Here is an 18836-nt window from a genome sequence, read left to right as displayed (position 1 = left end):
TGAGCTCTCTCCCTGTTTAACGCCCCCTGTCCTGTGGGCTCTGAGCTCTCTCCCTGTTTAACGCCCCCTGTCCTGTGGGCTCTGAGCTCTCTCCCTGTTTAACGCCCCCTGTCCTGTGGGCTCTGAGCTCTCTCCCTGTTTAACGCCCCCTGTCCTGTGGGCTCTGAGCTCTCTCCCTGTTTAACGCCCCCTGTCCTGTGGGCTCTGAGCTCTCTCCCTGTTTAACGCCCCCTGTCCTGTGGGCTCTGAGCTCTCTCCCTGTTTAACGCCCCCTGTCCTGTGGGCTCTGAGCTCCCTCCCTGTTTAACGCCCCCTGTCCTGTGGGCTCTGAGCTCTCTCCCTGTTTAACGCCCCCTGTCCTGTGGGCTCTGAGCTCCCTCCCTGTTTAACGCCCCCTGTCCTGTGGGCTCTGAGCTCTCTCCCTGTTTAACGCCCCCTGTCCTGTGGGCTCTGAGCTCTCTCCCTGTTTAACGCCCCCTGTCCTGTGGGCTCTGAGCTCTCTCCCTGTTTAACGCCCCCTGTCCTGTGGGCTCTGAGCTCTCTCCCTGTTTAACGCCCCCTGTCCTGTGGGCTCTGAGCTCTCTCCCTGTTTAACGCCCCCTGTCCTGTGGGCTCTGAGCTCTCTCCCTGTTTAACGCCCCCTGTCCTGTGGGCTCTGAGCTCTCTCCCTGTTTAACGCCCCCTGTCCTGTGGGCTCTGAGCTCTCTCCCTGTTTAACGCCCCCTGTCCTGTGGGCTCTGAGCTCTCTCCCTGTTTAACGCCCCCTGTCCTGTGGGCTCTGAGCTCTCTCCCTGTTTAACGCCCCCTGTCCTGTGGGCTCTGAGCTCTCTCCCTGTTTAACGCCCCCTGTCCTGTGGGCTCTGAGCTCTCTCCCTGTTTAACGCCCCCTGTCCTGTGGGCTCTGAGCTCTCTCCCTGTTTAACGCCCCCTGTCCTGTGGGCTCTGAGCTCTCTCCCTGTTTAACGCCCCCTGTCCTGTGGGCTCTGAGCTCTCTCCCTGTTTAACGCCCCCTGTCCTGTGGGCTCTGAGCTCTCTCCCTGTTTAACGCCCCCTGTCCTGTGGGCTCTGAGCTCTCTCCCTGTTTAACGCCCCCTGTCCTGTGGGCTCTGAGCTCTCTCCCTGTTTAACGCCCCCTGTCCTGTGGGCTCTGAGCTCTCTCCCTGTTTAACGCCCCCTGTCCTGTGGGCTCTGAGCTCTCTCCCTGTTTAACGCCCCCTGTCCTGTGGGCTCTGAGCTCTCTCCCTGTTTAACGCCCCCTGTCCTGTGGGCTCTGAGCTCTCTCCCTGTTTAACGCCCCCTGTCCTGTGGGCTCTGAGCTCTCTCCCTGTTTAACGCCCCCTGTCCTGTGGGCTCTGAGCTCCCTCCCTGTTTAACGCCCCCTGTCCTGTGGGCTCTGAGCTCTCTCCCTGTTTAACGCCCCCTGTCCTGTGGGCTCTGAGCTCTCTCCCTGTTTAACGCCCCCTGTCCTGTGGGCTCTGAGCTCTCTCCCTGTTTAACGCCCCCTGTCCTGTGGGCTCTGAGCTCTCTCCCTGTTTAACGCCCCCTGTCCTGTGGGCTCTGAGCTCTCTCCCTGTTTAACGCCCCCTGTCCTGTGGGCTCTGAGCTCTCTCCCTGTTTAACGCCCCCTGTCCTGTGGGCTCTGAGCTCTCTCCCTGTTTAACGCCCCCTGTCCTGTGGGCTCTGAGCTCTCTCCCTGTTTAACGCCCCCTGTCCTGTGGGCTCTGAGCTCTCTCCCTGTTTAACGCCCCCTGTCCTGTGGGCTCTGAGCTCTCTCCCTGTTTAACGCCCCCTGTCCTGTGGGCTCTGAGCTCTCTCCCTGTTTAACGCCCCCTGTCCTGTGGGCTCTGAGCTCTCTCCCTGTTTAACGCCCCCTGTCCTGTGGGCTCTGAGCTCTCTCCCTGTTTAACGCCCCCTGTCCTGTGGGCTCTGAGCTCTCTCCCTGTTTAACGCCCCCTGTCCTGTGGGCTCTGAGCTCTCTCCCTGTTTAACGCCCCCTGTCCTGTGGGCTCTGAGCTCTCTCCCTGTTTAACGCCCCCTGTCCTGTGGGCTCTGAGCTCTCTCCCTGTTTAACGCCCCCTGTCCTGTGGGCTCTGAGCTCTCTCCCTGTTTAACGCCCCCTGTCCTGTGGGCTCTGAGCTCTCTCCCTGTTTAACGCCCCCTGTCCTGTGGGCTCTGAGCTCTCTCCCTGTTTAACGCCCCCTGTCCTGTGGGCTCTGAGCTCTCTCCCTGTTTAACGCCCCCTGTCCTGTGGGCTCTGAGCTCCCTCCCTGTTTAACGCCCCCTGTCCTGTGGGCTCTGAGCTCTCTCCCTGTTTAACGCCCCCTGTCCTGTGGGCTCTGAGCTCTCTCCCTGTTTAACGCCCCCTGTCCTGTGGGCTCTGAGCTCTCTCCCTGTTTAACGCCCCCTGTCCTGTGGGCTCTGAGCTCCCTCCCTGTTTAACGCCCCCTGTCCTGTGGGCTCTGAGCTCTCTCCCTGTTTAACGCCCCCTGTCCTGTGGGCTCTGAGCTCTCTCCCTGTTTAACGCCCCCTGTCCTGTGGGCTCTGAGCTCTCTCCCTGTTTAACGCCCCCTGTCCTGTGGGCTCTGAGCTCTCTCCCTGTTTAACGCCCCCTGTCCTGTGGGCTCTGAGCTCTCTCCCTGTTTAACGCCCCCTGTCCTGTGGGCTCTGAGCTCTCTCCCTGTTTAACGCCCCCTGTCCTGTGGGCTCTGAGCTCTCTCCCTGTTTAACGCCCCCTGTCCTGTGGGCTCTGAGCTCTCTCCCTGTTTAACGCCCCCTGTCCTGTGGGCTCTGAGCTCTCTCCCTGTTTAACGCCCCCTGTCCTGTGGGCTCTGAGCTCTCTCCCTGTTTAACGCCCCCTGTCCTGTGGGCTCTGAGCTCTCTCCCTGTTTAACGCCCCCTGTCCTGTGGGCTCTGAGCTCTCTCCCTGTTTAACGCCCCCTGTCCTGTGGGCTCTGAGCTCTCTCCCTGTTTAACGCCCCCTGTCCTGTGGGCTCTGAGCTCTCTCCCTGTTTAACGCCCCCTGTCCTGTGGGCTCTGAGCTCCCTCCCTGTTTAACGCCCCCTGTCCTGTGGGCTCTGAGCTCTCTCCCTGTTTAACGCCCCCTGTCCTGTGGGCTCTGAGCTCTCTCCCTGTTTAACGCCCCCTGTCCTGTGGGCTCTGAGCTCTCTCCCTGTTTAACGCCCCCTGTCCTGTGGGCTCTGAGCTCTCTCCCTGTTTAACGCCCCCTGTCCTGTGGGCTCTGAGCTCTCTCCCTGTTTAACGCCCCCTGTCCTGTGGGCTCTGAGCTCTCTCCCTGTTTAACGCCCCCTGTCCTGTGGGCTCTGAGCTCTCTCCCTGTTTAACGCCCCCTGTCCTGTGGGCTCTGAGCTCTCTCCCTGTTTAACGCCCCCTGTCCTGTGGGCTCTGAGCTCTCTCCCTGTTTAACGCCCCCTGTCCTGTGGGCTCTGAGCTCTCTCCCTGTTTAACGCCCCCTGTCCTGTGGGCTCTGAGCTCCCTCCCTGTTTAACGCCCCCTGTCCTGTGGGCTCTGAGCTCTCTCCCTGTTTAACGCCCCCTGTCCTGTGGGCTCTGAGCTCTCTCCCTGTTTAACGCCCCCTGTCCTGTGGGCTCTGAGCTCCCTCCCTGTTTAACGCCCCCTGTCCTGTGGGCTCTGAGCTCTCTCCCTGTTTAACGCCCCCTGTCCTGTGGGCTCTGAGCTCTCTCCCTGTTTAACGCCCCCTGTCCTGTGGGCTCTGAGCTCTCTCCCTGTTTAACGCCCCCTGTCCTGTGGGCTCTGAGCTCTCTCCCTGTTTAACGCCCCCTGTCCTGTGGGCTCTGAGCTCTCTCCCTGTTTAACGCCCCCTGTCCTGTGGGCTCTGAGCTCTCTCCCTGTTTAACGCCCCCTGTCCTGTGGGCTCTGAGCTCTCTCCCTGTTTAACGCCCCCTGTCCTGTGGGCTCTGAGCTCTCTCCCTGTTTAACGCCCCCTGTCCTGTGGGCTCTGAGCTCTCTCCCTGTTTAACGCCCCCTGTCCTGTGGGCTCTGAGCTCTCTCCCTGTTTAACGCCCCCTGTCCTGTGGGCTCTGAGCTCTCTCCCTGTTTAACGCCCCCTGTCCTGTGGGCTCTGAGCTCTCTCCCTGTTTAACGCCCCCTGTCCTGTGGGCTCTGAGCTCTCTCCCTGTTTAACGCCCCCTGTCCTGTGGGCTCTGAGCTCTCTCCCTGTTTAACGCCCCCTGTCCTGTGGGCTCTGAGCTCTCTCCCTGTTTAACGCCCCCTGTCCTGTGGGCTCTGAGCTCTCTCCCTGTTTAACGCCCCCTGTCCTGTGGGCTCTGAGCTCTCTCCCTGTTTAACGCCCCCTGTCCTGTGGGCTCTGAGCTCTCTCCCTGTTTAACGCCCCCTGTCCTGTGGGCTCTGAGCTCTCTCCCTGTTTAACGCCCCCTGTCCTGTGGGCTCTGAGCTCTCTCCCTGTTTAACGCCCCCTGTCCTGTGGGCTCTGAGCTCTCTCCCTGTTTAACGCCCCCTGTCCTGTGGGCTCTGAGCTCTCTCCCTGTTTAACGCCCCCTGTCCTGTGGGCTCTGAGCTCTCTCCCTGTTTAACGCCCCCTGTCCTGTGGGCTCTGAGCTCTCTCCCTGTTTAACGCCCCCTGTCCTGTGGGCTCTGAGCTCTCTCCCTGTTTAACGCCCCCTGTCCTGTGGGCTCTGAGCTCTCTCCCTGTTTAACGCCCCCTGTCCTGTGGGCTCTGAGCTCCCTCCCTGTTTAACGCCCCCTGTCCTGTGGGCTCTGAGCTCTCTCCCTGTTTAACGCCCCCTGTCCTGTGGGCTCTGAGCTCCCTCCCTGTTTAACGCCCCCTGTCCTGTGGGCTCTGAGCTCTCTCCCTGTTTAACGCCCCCTGTCCTGTGGGCTCTGAGCTCTCTCCCTGTTTAACGCCCCCTGTCCTGTGGGCTCTGAGCTCTCTCCCTGTTTAACGCCCCCTGTCCTGTGGGCTCTGAGCTCTCTCCCTGTTTAACGCCCCCTGTCCTGTGGGCTCTGAGCTCTCTCCCTGTTTAACGCCCCCTGTCCTGTGGGCTCTGAGCTCTCTCCCTGTTTAACGCCCCCTGTCCTGTGGGCTCTGAGCTCTCTCCCTGTTTAACGCCCCCTGTCCTGTGGGCTCTGAGCTCTCTCCCTGTTTAACGCCCCCTGTCCTGTGGGCTCTGAGCTCTCTCCCTGTTTAACGCCCCCTGTCCTGTGGGCTCTGAGCTCTCTCCCTGTTTAACGCCCCCTGTCCTGTGGGCTCTGAGCTCTCTCCCTGTTTAACGCCCCCTGTCCTGTGGGCTCTGAGCTCTCTCCCTGTTTAACGCCCCCTGTCCTGTGGGCTCTGAGCTCCCTCCCTGTTTAACGCCCCCTGTCCTGTGGGCTCTGAGCTCTCTCCCTGTTTAACGCCCCCTGTCCTGTGGGCTCTGAGCTCTCTCCCTGTTTAACGCCCCCTGTCCTGTGGGCTCTGAGCTCTCTCCCTGTTTAACGCCCCCTGTCCTGTGGGCTCTGAGCTCTCTCCCTGTTTAACGCCCCCTGTCCTGTGGGCTCTGAGCTCTCTCCCTGTTTAACGCCCCCTGTCCTGTGGGCTCTGAGCTCTCTCCCTGTTTAACGCCCCCTGTCCTGTGGGCTCTGAGCTCTCTCCCTGTTTAACGCCCCCTGTCCTGTGGGCTCTGAGCTCTCTCCCTGTTTAACGCCCCCTGTCCTGTGGGCTCTGAGCTCTCTCCCTGTTTAACGCCCCCTGTCCTGTGGGCTCTGAGCTCTCTCCCTGTTTAACGCCCCCTGTCCTGTGGGCTCTGAGCTCTCTCCCTGTTTAACGCCCCCTGTCCTGTGGGCTCTGAGCTCTCTCCCTGTTTAACGCCCCCTGTCCTGTGGGCTCTGAGCTCTCTCCCTGTTTAACGCCCCCTGTCCTGTGGGCTCTGAGCTCTCTCCCTGTTTAACGCCCCCTGTCCTGTGGGCTCTGAGCTCTCTCCCTGTTTAACGCCCCCTGTCCTGTGGGCTCTGAGCTCTCTCCCTGTTTAACGCCCCCTGTCCTGTGGGCTCTGAGCTCTCTCCCTGTTTAACGCCCCCTGTCCTGTGGGCTCTGAGCTCTCTCCCTGTTTAACGCCCCCTGTCCTGTGGGCTCTGAGCTCTCTCCCTGTTTAACGCCCCCTGTCCTGTGGGCTCTGAGCTCTCTCCCTGTTTAACGCCCCCTGTCCCTGTGGGCGCTGAGCTCCCTCCCTGTTTAACGCCCCCTGTCCTGTGGGCTCTGAGCTTCTCCCTGTTTAACGCCCCCTGTCCTGTGGGCTCTGATCTCCTCTCCCTGTTTAACGCCCCCTGTCATGTGGGCTCTGAGCTCTCTCCCTGTTTAACGCCCCTGTCCTGTGGGCTCTGATCTCCTCCCTGTTTAACGCCCCCTGTCCTGTGGGCTCTGAGCTCTCTCCCTGTTTAACCGCCCCCTGTCCTGTGGGCTCTGAGCTCTCTCCCTGTTTAACGCCCCCTGTCCTGTGGGCTCTGAGCTCCCTCCCTGTTTAACGCCCCTGTCCTGTGGGCTCTGAGCTCTCCTCCCTGTTTAACGCCCCCTGTCCTGTGGGCTCTGAGCTCTCTCCCTGTTTAACGCCCCCTGTCCTGTGGGCTCTGAGCTCCCTCCCTGTTTAACGCCCCCTGTCCTGTGGGCTCTGAGCTCTCTCCCTGTTTAACGCCCCCTGTCCTGTGGGCTCTGAGCTCTCTCCCTGTTTAACGCCCCCTGTCCTGTGGGCTCTGAGCTCTCTCCCTGTTTAACGCCCCCTGTCCTGTGGGCTCTGAGCTCCCTCCCTGTTTAACGCCCCCTGTCCTGTGGGCTCTGAGCTCTCTCCCTGTTTAACGCCCCCTGTCCTGTGGGCTCTGAGCTCCCTCCCTGTTTAACGCCCCCTGTCCTGTGGGCTCTGAGCTCTCTCCCTGTTTAACGCCCCCTGTCCTGTGGGCTCTGAGCTCTCTCCCTGTTTAACGCCCCCTGTCCTGTGGGCTCTGAGCTCTCTCCCTGTTTAACGCCCCCTGTCCTGTGGGCTCTGAGCTCTCTCCCTGTTTAACGCCCCCTGTCCTGTGGGCTCTGAGCTCTCTCCCTGTTTAACGCCCCCTGTCCTGTGGGCTCTGAGCTCTCTCCCTGTTTAACGCCCCCTGTCCTGTGGGCTCTGAGCTCTCTCCCTGTTTAACGCCCCTGTCCTGTGGGCTCTGAGCTCTCTCCCTGTTTAACGCCCCCTGTCCCTGTGGGCTCTGAGCTCCTCCCTGTTTAACGCCCCCTGTCCTGTGGGCTCTGAGCTCCCTCCCTGTTTAACGCCCCCTGTCCTGTGGGCTCTGAGCTCTCTCCCTGTTTAACGCCCCCTGTCCTGTGGGCTCTGAGCTCTCTCCCTGTTTAACGCCCCCTGTCCTGTGGGCTCTGAGCTCTCTCCCTGTTTAACGCCCCCTGTCCTGTGGGCTCTGAGCTCTCTCCCTGTTTAACGCCCCCTGTCCTGTGGGCTCTGAGCTCTCTCCCTGTTTACGCCCCCTGTCCTGTGGGCTCTGAGGCTCCTCTCCCTGTTTAACGCCCCAGGTCCTGTGGGCTCTGAGCTCTCTCCCTGTTTAACGCCCCCTGTCCTGTGGGCTCTGAGCTCTCTCCCTGTTTTAACGCCCCCTGTCCTGTGGGCTCTGAGCTCTCTCCCTGTTTAACGCCCCCTGTCCTGTGGGCTCTGAGCTCCCTCCCTGTTTAACGCCCCCTGTCCTGTGGGCTCTGAGCTCTCTCCCTGTTTAACGCCCCCTGTCCTGTGGGCTCTGTGCTCTCTCCCTGTTTAACGCCCCCTGTCCTGTGGGCTCTGAGCTCCCTCCCTGTTTAAACGCCCCCTGTCCTGTGGGCTCTGAGCTCTCTCCCTGTTTAAACGCCCCCTGTCCTGTGGGCTCTGAGCTCTCTCCCTGTTTAACGCCCCCTGTCCTGTGGGCCTCTGAGCTCTCTCCCTGTTTAACGCCCCCTGTCCTGTGGGCTCTGAGCTCTCTCCCTGTTTAACGCCCCCTGTCCTGTGGGCTCTGAGCTCTCCCTGTTTAACGCCCCCTGTCCTGTGGGCTCTGAGCTCTCTCCCTGTTTAACGCCCCCTGTCCTGTGGGCTCTGAGCTCCCTCCCTGTTTAACGCCCCCTGTCCTGTGGGCTCTGAGCTCTCTCCCTGTTTAACGCCCCCTGTCCTGTGGGCTCTGAGATCTCTCCCTGTTTAACGCCCCCTGTCCTGTGGGCTCTGAGCTCTCTCCCTGTTTAACGCCCCCTGTCCTGTGGGCTCTGAGCTCCCTCCCTGTTTACGCCCCCTGTCCTGTGGGCTCTGAGCTCTCTCCCTTTAACGCCCCCTGTCTGTGGGCTCTGAGCTCTCTCCTGTTTAACGCCCCCTGTCCTGTGGGCTCTGAGCTCTCTCCCTGTTTAACCGCCCCCTGTCCTGTGGGCTCTGAGCTCTCCTCCCTGTTTAACGCCCCCTGTCCTGTGGGCTCTGAGCTCTCTCCCTGTTTAACGCCCCCTGTCCTGTGGGCTCTGAGCTCTCTCCATGTTTAACGCCCCCTGTCCTGTGGGCTCTGAGCTCCCTCCTGTTTAACGCCCCCTGTCCTGTGGGCTCTGAGCTCTCTCCCTGTTTAACGCCCCCTGTCCTGTGGGCTCTGAGCTCTCTCCCTGTTTTAACGCCCCCTGTCCTGTGGGCTCTGAGCTCTCTCCCTGTTTAACGCCCCCTGTCCTGTGGGCTCTGAGCTCCCTCCCTGTTTAACGCCCCCTGTCCTGTGGGCTCTGAGCTCTCTCCCTGTTTAACGCCCCCTGTCCTGTGGGCTCTGAGCTCTCTCCCTGTTTAACGCCCCCTGTCCTGTGGGCTCTGAGCTCTCTCCCTGTTTAACGCCCCCTGTCCTGTGGGCTCTGAGCTCTCTCCCTGTTTAACGCCCCCTGTCCTGTGGGCTCTGAGCTCTCTCCCTGTTTAACGCCCCCTGTCCTGTGGGCTCTGAGCTCTCTCCCTGTTTAACGCCCCCTGTCCTGTGGGCTCTGAGCTCTCTCCCTGTTTAACGCCCCCTGTCCTGTGGGCTCTGAGCTCTCTCCCTGTTTAACGCCCCCTGTCCTGTGGGCTCTGAGCTCCCTCCCTGTTTAACGCCCCCTGTCCTGTGGGCTCTGAGCTCCCTCCCTGTTTAACGCCCCCTGTCCTGTGGGCTCTGAGCTCTCTCCCTGTTTAACGCCCCCTGTCCTGTGGGCTCTGAGCTCTCTCCCTGTTTAACGCCCCCTGTCCTGTGGGCTCTGAGCTCTCTCCCTGTTTAACGCCCCCTGTCCTGTGGGCTCTGAGCTCTCTCCCTGTTTAACGCCCCCTGTCCTGTGGGCTCTGAGCTCTCTCCCTGTTTAACGCCCCCTGTCCTGTGGGCTCTGAGCTCTCTCCCTGTTTAACGCCCCCTGTCCTGTGGGCTCTGAGCTCCCTCCCTGTTTAACGCCCCCTGTCCTGTGGGCTCTGAGCTCCCTCCCTGTTTAACGCCCCCTGTCCTGTGGGCTCTGAGCTCTCTCCCTGTTTAACGCCCCCTGTCCTGTGGGCTCTGAGCTCTCTCCCTGTTTAACGCCCCCTGTCCTGTGGGCTCTGAGCTCTCTCCCTGTTTAACGCCCCCTGTCCTGTGGGCTCTGAGCTCTCTCCCTGTTTAACGCCCCCTGTCCTGTGGGCTCTGAGCTCTCTCCCTGTTTAACGCCCCCTGTCCTGTGGGCTCTGAGCTCTCTCCCTGTTTAACGCCCCCTGTCCTGTGGGCTCTGAGCTCTCTCCCTGTTTAACGACCCCTGTCCTGTGGGCTCTGAGCTCCCTCCCTGTTTAACGCCCCCTGTCCTGTGGGCTCTGAGCTCTCTCCCTGTTTAACGCCCCCTGTCCTGTGGGCTCTGAGCTCTCTCCCTGTTTAACGCCCCCCTGTCCTGTGGGCTCTGAGCTCTCCTCCCTGTTTAACGCCCCCTGTCCTGTGGGCTCTGAGCTCTCTCCCTGTTTAACGCCCCTGTCCTGTGGGCTCTGAGCTCCCTCCCTGTTTTACGCCCCCTGTCCTGTGGGCTCTGAGCTCTCCTCCCTGTTTAAACGCCCCCTGTCCTGTGGGCTCTGAGCTCTCTCCCTGTTTAACCGCCCCCTGTCCTGTGGGCTCTGAGCTCTCTCCCTGTTTAAACGCCCCCTGTCCTGTGGGCTCTGAGCTCTCTCCCTGTTTAACAGCCCCTGTCCTGTGGGCTCTGAGCTCCCTCCCTGTTTAACGCCCCCTGTCCTGTGGGCTCTGAGCTCTCTCCCTGTTTAACGCCCCCTGTCCTGTGGGCTCTGAGCTCTCTCCCTGTTTAACGCCCCCTGTCCTGTGGGCTCTGAGCTCTCCTCCCTGTTTAACGCCCCCTGTCCTGTGGGCTCTGAGCTCTCTCCCTGTTTAACGCCCCCTGTCCTGTGGGCTCTGAGCTCTCTCCCTGTTTAACGACCCCCTGTCCTGTGGGCTCTGAGCTCTCTCCCTGTTTAACGCCCCCTGTCCTGTGGGCTCTGAGCTCTCTCCCTGTTTAACGCCCCCTGTCCTGTGGGCTCTGAGCTCTCTCCCTGTTTAACGCCCCCTGTCCTGTGGGCTCTGAGCTCTCTCCCTGTTTAACGCCCCCTGTCCTGTGGGCTCTGAGCTCTCTCCCTGTTTAACGCCCCCTGTCCTGTGGGCTCTGAGCTCTCTCCCTGTTTAACGCCCCCTGTCCTGTGGGCTCTGAGCTCTCTCCCTGTTTAACGCCCCCTGTCCTGTGGGCTCTGAGCTCTCTCCCTGTTTAACGCCCCCTGTCCTGTGGGCTCTGAGCTCTCTCCCTGTTTAACGCCCCCTGTCCTGTGGGCTCTGAGCTCTCTCCCTGTTTAACGCCCCCTGTCCTGTGGGCTCTGAGCTCCCTCCCTGTTTAACGCCCCCTGTCCTGTGGGCTCTGAGCTCTCTCCCTGTTTAACGCCCCCTGTCCTGTGGGCTCTGAGCTCTCTCCCTGTTTAACGCCCCCTGTCCTGTGGGCTCTGAGCTCTCTCCCTGTTTAACGCCCCCTGTCCTGTGGGCTCTGAGCTCTCTCCCTGTTTAACGCCCCCTGTCCTGTGGGCTCTGAGCTCTCTCCCTGTTTAACGCCCCCTGTCCTGTGGGCTCTGAGCTCTCTCCCTGTTTAACGCCCCCTGTCCTGTGGGCTCTGAGCTCTCTCCCTGTTTAACGCCCCCTGTCCTGTGGGCTCTGAGCTCTCTCCCTGTTTAACGCCCCCTGTCCTGTGGGCTCTGAGCTCTCTCCCTGTTTAACGCCCCCTGTCCTGTGGGCTCTGAGCTCTCTCCCTGTTTAACGCCCCCTGTCCTGTGGGCTCTGAGCTCTCTCCCTGTTTAACGCCCCCTGTCCTGTGGGCTCTGAGCTCTCTCCCTGTTTAACGCCCCCTGTCCTGTGGGCTCTGAGCTCTCTCCCTGTTTAACGCCCCCTGTCCTGTGGGCTCTGAGCTCTCTCCCTGTTTAACGCCCCCTGTCCTGTGGGCTCTGAGCTCTCTCCCTGTTTAACGCCCCCTGTCCTGTGGGCTCTGAGCTCTCTCCCTGTTTAACGCCCCCTGTCCTGTGGGCTCTGAGCTCTCTCCCTGTTTAACGCCCCCTGTCCTGTGGGCTCTGAGCTCCCTCCCTGTTTAACGCCCCCTGTCCTGTGGGCTCTGAGCTCTCTCCCTGGTTTAACGCCCCCTGTCCTGTGGGCTCTGAGCTCTCTCCCTGTTTAACGCCCCCTGTCCTGTGGGCTCTGAGCTCTCTCCCTGTTTAACGCCCCCTGTCCTGTGGGCTCTGAGCTCCCTCCCTGTTTAACGCCCCCTGTCCTGTGGGCTCTGAGCTCTCTCCCTGTTTAACGCCCCCTGTCCTGTGGGCTCTGAGCTCTCTCCCTGTTTAACGCCCCCTGTCCTGTGGGCTCTGAGCTCTCTCCCTGTTTAACGCCCCCTGTCCTGTGGGCTCTGAGCTCTCTCCCTGTTTAACGCCCCCTGTCCTGTGGGCTCTGAGCTCTCTCCCTGTTTAACGCCCCCTGTCCTGTGGGCTCTGAGCTCTCTCCCTGTTTAACGCCCCCTGTCCTGTGGGCTCTGAGCTCCCTCCCTGTTTAACGCCCCCTGTCCTGTGGGCTCTGAGCTCTCTCCCTGTTTAACGCCCCCTGTCCTGTGGGCTCTGAGCTCTCTCCCTGTTTAACGCCCCCTGTCCTGTGGGCTCTGAGCTCTCTCCCTGTTTAACGCCCCCTGTCCTGTGGGCTCTGAGCTCCCTCCCTGTTTAACGCCCCCTGTCCTGTGGGCTCTGAGCTCTCTCCCTGTTTAACGCCCCCTGTCCTGTGGGCTCTGAGCTCTCTCCCTGTTTAACGCCCCCTGTCCTGTGGGCTCTGAGCTCTCTCCCTGTTTAACGCCCCCTGTCCTGTGGGCTCTGAGCTCTCTCCCTGTTTAACGCCCCCTGTCCTGTGGGCTCTGAGCTCTCTCCCTGTTTAACGCCCCCTGTCCTGTGGGCTCTGAGCTCTCTCCCTGTTTAACGCCCCCTGTCCTGTGGGCTCTGAGCTCTCTCCCTGTTTAACGCCCCCTGTCCTGTGGGCTCTGAGCTCTCCTCCCTGTTTAACGCCCCCTGTCCTGTGGGCTCTGAGCTCTCTCCCCTGTTTAAACGCCCCTGTCCTGTGGGCTCTGAGCTCTCTCCCTGTTTAACGCCCCCTGTCCTGTGGGCTCTGAGCTCTCTCCCTGTTTAACGCCCCCTGTCCTGTGGGCTCTGAGCTCCCTCCCTGTTTAACACCCCCTGTCCTGTGGGCTCTGAGCTCTCTCCCTGTTTAACGCCCCCTGTCCTGTGGGCTCTGAGCTGCCTCCCTGTTTAACGCCCCCTGTCCTGTGGGCTCTGAGCTCTCTCCCTGTTTAACGCCCCCTGTCCTGTGGGCTCTGAGCTCTCTCCCTGTTTAACGCCCCCTGTCCTGTGGGCTCTGAGCTCCCTCCCTGTTTAACGCCCCCTGTCCTGTGGGCTCTGAGCTCTCTCCCTGTTTAACGCCCCCTGTCCTGTGGGCTCTGAGCTCTCTCCCTGTTTAACGCCCCCTGTCCTGTGGGCTCTGAGCTCTCTCCCTGTTTAACGCCCCCTGTCCTGTGGGCTCTGAGCTCTCCTCCCTGTTTAACGCCCCCTGTCCTGTGGGCTCTGAGCTCTCTCCCTGTTTAACGCCCCCTGTCCTGTGGGCTCTGAGCTCTCTCCCTGTTTAACGCCCCCTGTCCTGTGGGCTCTGAGCTCTCTCCCTGTTTAACGCCCCCTGTCCTGTGGGCTCTGAGCTCTCTCCCTGTTTAACGCCCCCTGTCCTGTGGGCTCTGAGCTCCCTCCCTGTTTAACGCCCCCTGTCCTGTGGGCTCTGAGCTCTCTCCCTGTTTAACGCCCCCTGTCCTGTGGGCTCTGAGCTCTCTCCCTGTTTAACGCCCCCTGTCCTGTGGGCTCTGAGCTCCCTCCCTGTTTAACGCCCCCTGTCCTGTGGGCTCTGAGCTCTCTCCCTGTTTAACGCCCCCTGTCCTGTGGGCTCTGAGCTCTCTCCCTGTTTAACGCCCCCTGTCCTGTGGGCTCTGAGCTCTCTCCCTGTTTAACGCCCCCTGTCCTGTGGGCTCTGAGCTCTCTCCCTGTTTAACGCCCCCTGTCCTGTGGGCTCTGAGCTCTCTCCCTGTTTAACGCCCCCTGTCCTGTGGGCTCTGAGCTCTCCCTGTTTAACGCCCCTGTCTGTGGATCTGAGCTCTCCCTGTAACGCCCCTGTCCTGTGGGCTCTGAGCTCTCTCCCTGTTTAACGCCCCCTGTCCTGTGGGCTCTGAGCTCTCTCCCTGTTTAACGCCCCCTGTCCTGTGGGCTCTGAGCTCTCTCCCTGTTTAACGCCCCCTGTCCTGTGGGCTCTGAGCTCTCTCCCTGTTTAACGCCCCCTGTCCTGTGGGCTCTGAGCTCTCTCCCTGTTTAACGCCCCCTGTCCCTGTGGGCTCTGAGCTCTCTCCCTGTTTAACGCCCCCTGTCCTGTGGGCTCTGAGCTCTCTCCCTGTTTAACAGCCCCCTGTCCTGTGGGCTCTGAGCTCTCTCCCTGTTTAACGCCCCCTGTCCTGTGGGCTCTGAGCTCTCTCCCTGTTTAACGCCCCCTGTCCTGTGGGCTCTGAGCTCTCCTCCCTGTTTAACGCCCCCTGTCCTGTGGGCTCTGAGCTCTCTCCCTGTTTAACGCCCCCTGTCCTGTGGGCTCTGAGCTCTCTCCCTGTTTAACGCCCCCTGTCCTGTGGGCTCTGAGCTCTCTCCCTGTTTAACGCCCCCTGTCCTGTGGGCTCTGAGCTCTCTCCCTGTTTAACGCCCCCTGTCCTGTGGGCTCTGAGCTCTCTCCCTGTTTAACGCCCCCTGTCCTGTGGGCTCTGAGCTCCCTCCCTGTTTAACGCCCCCTGTCCTGTGGGCTCTGAGCTCTCTCCCTGTTTAACGCCCCCTGTCCTGTGGGCTCTGAGCTCTCTCCCTGTTTAACGCCCCCTGTCCTGTGGGCTCTGAGCTCTCTCCCTGTTTAACGCCCCCTGTCCTGTGGGCTCTGAGCTCTCCTCCCTGTTTAACGCCCCCTGTCCTGTGGGCTCTGAGCTCTCTCCCTGTTTAACGCCCCCTGTCCTGTGGGCTCTGAGCTCCCTCCCTGTTTAACGCCCCCTGTCCTGTGGGCTCTGAGCTCTCTCCCTGTTTAACGCCCCCTGTCCTGTGGGCTCTGAGCTCCCTCCCTGTTTAACACCCCCTGTCCTGTGGGCTCTGAGCTCTCTCCCTGTTTAACGCCCCCTGTCCTGTGGCTCTGAGCTCCCTCCCTGTTTAACACCCCCTGTCCTGTGGGCTCTGAGCTCCCTCCCTGTTTAACACCCCCTGTCCTGTGGGCTCTGAGCTCTCTCCCTGTTTAACGCCCCCTGTCCTGTGGGCTCTGAGCTCTCTCCCTGTTTAACGCCCCCTGTCCTGTGGGCTCTGAGCTCTCTCCCTGTTTTAACGCCCCCTGTCCTGTGGGCTCTGAGCTCCCTCCCTGTTTAACGCCCCCTGTCCTGTGGGCTCTGAGCTCCCTCCCTGTTTAACGCCCCCTGTCCTGTGGGCTCTGAGCTCTCTCCCTGTTTAACGCCCCCTGTCCTGTGGGCTCTGAGCTCCCTCCCTGTTTAACGCCCCCTGTCCTGTGGGCTCTGAGCTCTCTCCCTGTTTAACGCCCCCTGTCCTGTGGGCTCTGAGCTCTCTCCCTGTTTAACGCCCCCTGTCCTGTGGGCTCTGAGCTCTCTCCCTGTTTAACGCCCCCTGTCCTGTGGGCTCTGAGCTCCCTCCCTGTTTAACGCCCCCTGTCCTGTGGGCTCTGAGCTCTCTCCCTGTTTAACGCCCCCTGTCCTGTGGGCTCTGAGCTCCCTCCCTGTTTAACGCCCCCTGTCCTGTGGGCTCTGAGCTCTCCTCCCTGTTTAACGCCCCCTGTCCTGTGGGCTCTGAGCTCCCTCCCTGTTTAACGCCCCCTGTCCTGTGGGCTCTGAGCTCTCTCCCTGTTTAACGCCCCCTGTCCTGTGGGCTCTGAGCTCTCTCCCTGTTTAACGCCCCCTGTCCTGTGGGCTCTGAGCTCTCCTCCCTGTTTAACGCCCCCTGTCCTGTGGGCTCTGAGCTCTCTCCCTGTTTAACGCCCCCTGTCCTGTGGGCTCTGAGCTCCCTCCCTGTTTAAACGCCCCCTGTCCTGTGGGCTCTGAGCTCTCTCCCTGTTTAACGCCCCCTGTCCTGTGGGCTCTGAGCTCCCTCCCTGTTTAACGCCCCCTGTCCTGTGGGCTCTGAGCTCTCTCCCTGTTTAACACCCCCTGTCCTGTGGGCTCTGAGCTCTCTCCCTGTTTAACGCCCCCTGTCCTGTGGGCTCTGAGCTCTCTCCCTGTTTAACGCCCCCTGTCCTGTGGGCTCTGAGCTCTCTCCCTGTTTAACGCCCCCTGTCCTGTGGGCTCTGAGCTCCCTCCCTGTTTAACACCCCCTGTCCTGTGGGCTCTGAGCTCCCTGCCTGTTTAACGCCCCCTGTCCTGTGGGCTCTGAGCTCCCTCCCTGTTTAACGCCCCCTGTCCTGTGGGCTCTGAGCTCTCTCCCTGTTTAACGCCCCCTGTCCTGTGGGCTCTGAGCTCCCTCCCTGTTTAACGCCCCCTGTCCTGTGGGCTCTGAGCTCTCTCCCTGTTTAACGCCCCCTGTCCTGTGGGCTCTGAGCTCTCTCCCTGTTTAACGCCCCCTGTCCTGTGGGCTCTGAGCTCCCTCCCTGTTTAACGCCCCCTGTCCTGTGTGCTCTGAGCTCCCTCCCTGTTTAACGCCCCCTGTCCTGTGGGCTCTGAGCTCCCTCCCTGTTTAACGCCCCCTGTCCTGTGGGCTCTGAGCTCTCTCCCTGTTTAACGCCCCCTGTCCTGTGGGCTCTGAGCTCTCTCCCTGTTTAACGCCCCCTGTCCTGTGGGCTCTGAGCTCTCTCCCTGTTTAACGCCCCCTGTCCTGTGGGCTCTGAGCTCTCTCCCTGTTTAACGCCCCCTGTCCTGTGGGCTCTGAGCTCTCTCCCTGTTTAACGCCCCCTGTCCTGTGGGCTCTGAGCTCCCTCCCTGTTTAACACCCCCTGTCCTGTGGGCTCTGAGCTCTCTCCCTGTTTAACGCCCCCTGTCCTGTGGGCTCTGAGCTCTCTCCCTGTTTAACGCCCCCTGTCCTGTGTGCTCTGAGCTCCCTCCCTGTTTAACGCTGACCCTTTTACACCCCCCCCCCCCCAGTTCTGCAGAAGCTGTGGGGCATAACCGACGTGGATGCCGATATCCAGGAGATGAAGGAAGAGAGCCGGAAAATGTCCCTGGAGAAGCGGGTCACCATCGGGGAGCTATTCCGCTCACCCATCTACCGTCAGCCTCTGATCATATCCGTGGTGATCCACCTTTCCCAGCAGTTGTCTGGGATCAATGCGGTGAGTAAAAAGAACATGACCAGGAGCAGGAGGAGGCCATTCAGCCCCTCGAGACTGCCCCGCCATTCAACACGATCGTGGCTGATCTCATTTTGGCCTCAACTCCAATTTCCCTCCCTCGCCCCCATAACCTTTCGACCCATCACTACTTAAAAATCTGTCTACCTCCTCCTCAAATGTATTCAGCGTCCCGGCATCCACTGCGCCCTGAGGTAGTGAATCCCACAGATTCACCACCCTTTGAGGAGAGTAGTTCCTCCTCGTCTCTGATTTAAATCTACCCCCCCTTCGCCTAAAACCACGACCTCTCGTTCCAGAATCCCCCACGAAGGGAAACATCCACTGCACGTCTACTTTGCCCATCCCCCCTTTAGCATCTTATACACCTCAATTCGATTTCCTGTCTTCCTTCTAAACTCGAGTGAGTATTGGCCTAAACTGCTCAATCCCTCCTCATAAGACAAGCCCCACATCTCTGGAATCAATCTAGTGACCCTCCTCTGAACTGCCTCCAGTGCAACTACATCCTTCCTCAAGTAAGGGGACCAAAACTGTGTCCAGTACTCCAGGTGTGGTCTCAGCAATGTCTTGTACAGTTGCAAGAACACTTCCCTATTTTTATACTCTATTCCTTTAGCAATAAATGTCAAAATCCCATTTGTCTTCCTTGTTACCTGCTGTACCTGCAGACTAGCTTTCAGCGATTCATGCACGAGGACACCCAGATCCCTCTGCACTGAAGCATTCTGAAGTTTCTCTCCATTTCAATAATAAGTCGCCTTTTTATTCTTCTGACCAAAATGGATAACCTCACACTTATCCACGTTAAACTCACATCTGCCAAATGACACAGTCCCCTCCCACCAGTCACCACCCCTGGCTGGTACTGAGGCCGAAACATGGGGCAGGAAGATCCCAGATCCTGGTCCTAGGAAGAGTTGGCACATTGAAGGGAAGAGGGTTGAATGTGGGACGATAGTCTGTGAGCTCCTCTGTTCACCCAATGTGACCCCTCCATTGACCCCATGTGACCCCTCCATTGACCCCATGTGACCCCTCCATTGACCCCATGTGACCCCTCCATTGACCCCATGTGACCCCTCCATTGACCCCATGGGACCCCTCCATTGACCCCATGGGACCCCTCCATTGACCCCATGGGACCCCTCCATTGACCCCATGGGACCCCTCCATTGACCCGATGGGACCCCTCCATTGACCCCGTGCGACCCCTCCATTGACCCCGTGCGACCCCTCCATTGACCCCGTGCGACCCCTCCATTGACCCCCGTGCGACCCCTCCATTGACCCCCGTGCGACCCCGCCATTGACCCCCGTGCGATCCCTCCATTGACCCCGTGCGACCCCTCCATTGACCCCCCGTGCGACCCCTCCATTGACCCCCCGTGCGACCCCTCCATTGACCCCCCGTGCGACCCCTCCATTGACCCCCGTGTGACCCCTCCATTGACCCCCGTGCGACCCCTCCATTGACCCCCGTGCGACCCCTCCATTGACCCTGTGTGAACCCTCCATTCACCCTGTGTGACCCCGCCGTTGACCCCACCGTTGACCCCATGTGACCTTCCGTTGACCATGTTACCCTCTGTTGGCCCCATGTGACCCCTCTGTTGACCCCGTGTGACCCTCCGTTGACCGTGTGACCCTCCGTTGACCGTGTGACCCTCCGTTGACCGTGTGGCCCTCTGTTGGCCCCATGTGACCCTCCGTTGACCCCATGTGACCCCTCTGACCCCATGTGACCCCTCTGACCCCATGTGACCCCTCTGACCCCATGTGACCCCTCTGTTGGCCCCATGTGACCTTCCATTGACCCCGTGTGACCCTCTGCTGATCCCGTGTGACCCTCTGCTGATCCCGTGTGACCCCTCCATTGACCCCGTGTGACCCCTCCATTGACCCCGTGTGACCCCTCCATTAACCCCGTTTGACCCTGTGAGACCCTCCGTTGACCCCATGTGACC

General features: G+C 60.7%; 1 protein-coding gene across 1 annotated transcript in view; it reads left to right on the top strand.

The window, feature by feature from the left end:
• The window catches only part of LOC121275036 (solute carrier family 2, facilitated glucose transporter member 1-like), a 110035-nt gene that overhangs the window by 81101 nt on the left and 10098 nt on the right, over nucleotides 1-18836 (top strand). Inside the window, exon 5 of the mRNA XM_041182426.1 lies at nucleotides 16664-16851. Coding sequence (XP_041038360.1) covers nucleotides 16664-16851 — 188 coding nt within the window. The remainder of the gene's footprint in view (nucleotides 1-16663; nucleotides 16852-18836) is intronic.

Source organism: Carcharodon carcharias (assembly GCF_017639515.1).
Source record: "Carcharodon carcharias isolate sCarCar2 chromosome 40 unlocalized genomic scaffold, sCarCar2.pri SUPER_40_unloc_4, whole genome shotgun sequence".
Lineage (NCBI taxonomy): Eukaryota > Metazoa > Chordata > Chondrichthyes > Lamniformes > Lamnidae > Carcharodon > Carcharodon carcharias.
This window is presented reverse-complemented; position numbering and strand designations above follow the sequence as displayed.